The sequence below is a fragment of the Arachis duranensis genome, chromosome 2, assembly GCF_000817695.3.
Source record: "Arachis duranensis cultivar V14167 chromosome 2, aradu.V14167.gnm2.J7QH, whole genome shotgun sequence".
In the NCBI taxonomy this organism is placed as follows: domain Eukaryota; kingdom Viridiplantae; phylum Streptophyta; class Magnoliopsida; order Fabales; family Fabaceae; genus Arachis; species Arachis duranensis.
This window is the reverse complement of record NC_029773.3, coordinates 10,641,830-10,644,799: the sequence shown is the minus strand read 5'-3', so window position 1 is coordinate 10,644,799 and position 2,970 is coordinate 10,641,830. Positions and strand designations below refer to the sequence as shown.

The 2,970-nt window shown below is 33.9% G+C and overlaps 1 protein-coding gene across 1 annotated transcript; it reads left to right on the top strand.

The window, feature by feature from the left end:
- The first annotated feature begins 329 nt into the window (after positions 1 to 329).
- LOC107473467 (auxin-induced protein 22D) lies at positions 330 to 1,725 on the top strand. Its single transcript, XM_016093029.3, has 4 exons — positions 330 to 707; positions 795 to 1,009; positions 1,097 to 1,196; positions 1,279 to 1,725. Exons 1-4 carry the CDS (start codon positions 442 to 444, stop codon positions 1,349 to 1,351), a joined length of 654 nt encoding a protein of 217 aa, XP_015948515.1. The 5' UTR covers positions 330 to 441; the 3' UTR covers positions 1,352 to 1,725.
- The last annotated feature ends 1,245 nt before the right edge of the window (positions 1,726 to 2,970 follow it).

Genomic DNA, 2,970 nt, shown 5'->3' with positions numbered 1-2,970 from the left:
TTGACAAGACCAAGGAATAATTTATTGTGGATTCGAACCTCCAATATTTATTTAAGCAAATTAATGAGTTAACTATTAGACCAATTTAATTTAGCTGAGTGATTATTTCTTTTAACATATTATGAAATATAATATCATTAATTGATTAATTAATGCATAGAGCAGAATTTAACTAATAAGTGTTTTGGAAAGATGGAATAAATTGTCCACATGAGGAGCCTACCATTGCATGTAAAGATTTGAAATTCATGCACCAAAAGAATAAGTCACCTAGATATTGTCCCTCCCTAATGTTTCTATAAAAATAAATCACCAACCAAACTATTCTCATCACACACCACATCTTCAATTCCTTCTCTCTCTCTCTCTCTCACAAGAAATTTTATCATAGAAATTGTGAGCATCTCTTATTATTATTAGATCAATTGAAAAAATATATAGATGGAGAATTGTAGCTATGAGAAAGTAGGTTTGAACCTTGAGGCAACAGAGTTGAGGTTGGGTTTGCCAGGCAGTGCTGATGAACATGATGAGAAACTCTCATCATGTAGTTACTCCTCATCATCATCATCAAGTGTTGTTATTAGAAGCAAGAAGAGATCTTCACCTGAAGAATCCATTGATGATGAGGAAGAGCTCAAAAGCAACAAGAGAACCATGATTTCTCATCATAATGATGACCAAGACAAAAATGTCCCACCCTCAAAGTAAGTCATATACATATATCACAAACAATAAATCCAATATTATTCAAATTTGTGACAATAATGAAATTATTATTGAAATAAATGCAGAGCACAAGTAGTAGTGGGGTGGCCACCAATTAGATCTTACAGGAAGAACAATGGTGTACAACAACAACAACAAGAACAAAAGAAGAAGGGAGAAGAGGTGTATGTGAAAGTGAGCATGGCAGGTGCACCTTACTTGAGGAAGATTGATCTCAATTTTTACAATACCTACCAACAATTACTCTTGGCTTTGGAAAATATGTTCAACTGCACTTTTGGTAAGGACCAAATAAAATTTGATTATATGATTTTTCTATTATTGAAAAGCATAATTTCTTAATTATATTTTTTTAATTTTAATTCAGGTGAATATTCAGAAAGAGAAGGCTACAATGGATCTGAATTTGCTCCAACTTATGAAGACAAAGATGGTGATTGGATGTTGGTTGGAGATGTGCCATGGAAGTAAGTTTCTTTCTTTCTTTTCTTTTTAATTCTATTTATTTATTTATTTGTTTATTTTCTCATGTTAATTATATTATTGCAGCATGTTCATTTCTTCCTGCAAGAGGCTAAGGATTGTGAAAGGATCAGAAGCTAAGGGATTGGGTTGTTTATGAAGCATGGAGTAATTAAAGCATTGAAATAGTGGACCATGAGAATTGAATTCCTTGTTTGGTTTGTGCCTATGTGAGAGGTCATAATAGTAATTACCAATTAGCTAGCAAGGTGCCATAGCCCATATACAAACCCTTGCTTCTTCATTGACTATGGATGCTTTTAAAAAATCCCCAAAACAAAACAAAAAAAAAAATGAAGAAAAGCAAATGATGTTACTTTAATTGTACAGATCAGAGAGGGTGTATGATATCATATCTCATTTTGTCCTACAACACATTATATATGTTTTATGTACAAATTCTTATTATATGTATAAAAGTTGGATCTACGAGTTGTAACGTTTTTTTTTTAATAAACAAAATTAATGGTCTGATCTACATGACTACATCTATATTTATCTTCCCAGCATTATATAAGATTTTTTTTTTTAAACAAATAAGCTCGCTCAACACAATAACGTGTGAAACGAAAAATGAACAAAAACAAGAATAAAGTATACAACAAAAAGTATTCACATCTCTTCTATCTTTTGTAACTAAAAAAGAATTTGTTAATATTTTTTAGACCTGCTTTCTTATCATAAAAAAATCCTTTCATTTCTTTTCATCAAGTCATTTTAAATAATCACAAACAAACACATCAATTTGTTCATTTTTTTAGTAAAAACACTTGTCCTATTCTCAAAATATTTCTTTAATATACCTAAAAAAGATTATAACCTCCCAAAATTAAATAATCATATACACCACATCTGCTAAATAAATTTACAATAAAAAAATAAGTGATGAATATATATTCACACAATCTACAACCCCTATCATCTTGTTCTGGAAGATGACATCATTCCGTCGTAGCCAAATAATCCATAGGACAGAAAAAAACCCAGCTAGCCAACACTTCCATCGCTCCTTCCTCACTGGCATGGATCTCCAACTCTCAAAATGCTCTTTCAAGTTACCTGGTGCAGTCCACCTCTGACCAAAAGCTGATATCCATGCACACCACACCTGCCAAGAGAACTCACAAGCAACAAACAAATGGTGTACATTCTCAACATCTTTCTTACACAATACACATAAGTTATCATTCTGTTGTAAGATTCCCAGTCTGCATAGCCGGTCCTTTGTGTTGACCCTCCCTACTAACACGAACCAAGTGAACAACTCAACCCTAGGTGGAACTATTCCTTTCCAAATATCTTTTGTGAACCTATAGTTGTGAAGCTCCTCATCCAAGGTTTGTTCCTGCAATACCTGCACAAATGAGTTAGTAGAATAAACTCCTTCCTTGTCAAATTTCCACACCACTCTATCTTGCATATCTGCTATGAGTCTGACAGATTGCAAGTTCTGCAGCAGCTGGTCCAATGTATCGGTCTCCCATTGGCGTAGTTCCCTCCTCCACTGGAAGTGCCAAACCCACTCTATCCCATCCCAAAACCCACAGTCCCTGATTACTGATCCTTTTTGGGTTGAAATCAAGAAGAGTCTCGGGAATAAGTCTTTCAACTTTCCCACTTGGAGCCATGTATCCTCCCAGAACCTAGTGGATCTACCATCACCTACTTCCAAAGCAAGTCCATCAATCATCTTTTGCCTGACATGTTGCTCTTTTATTT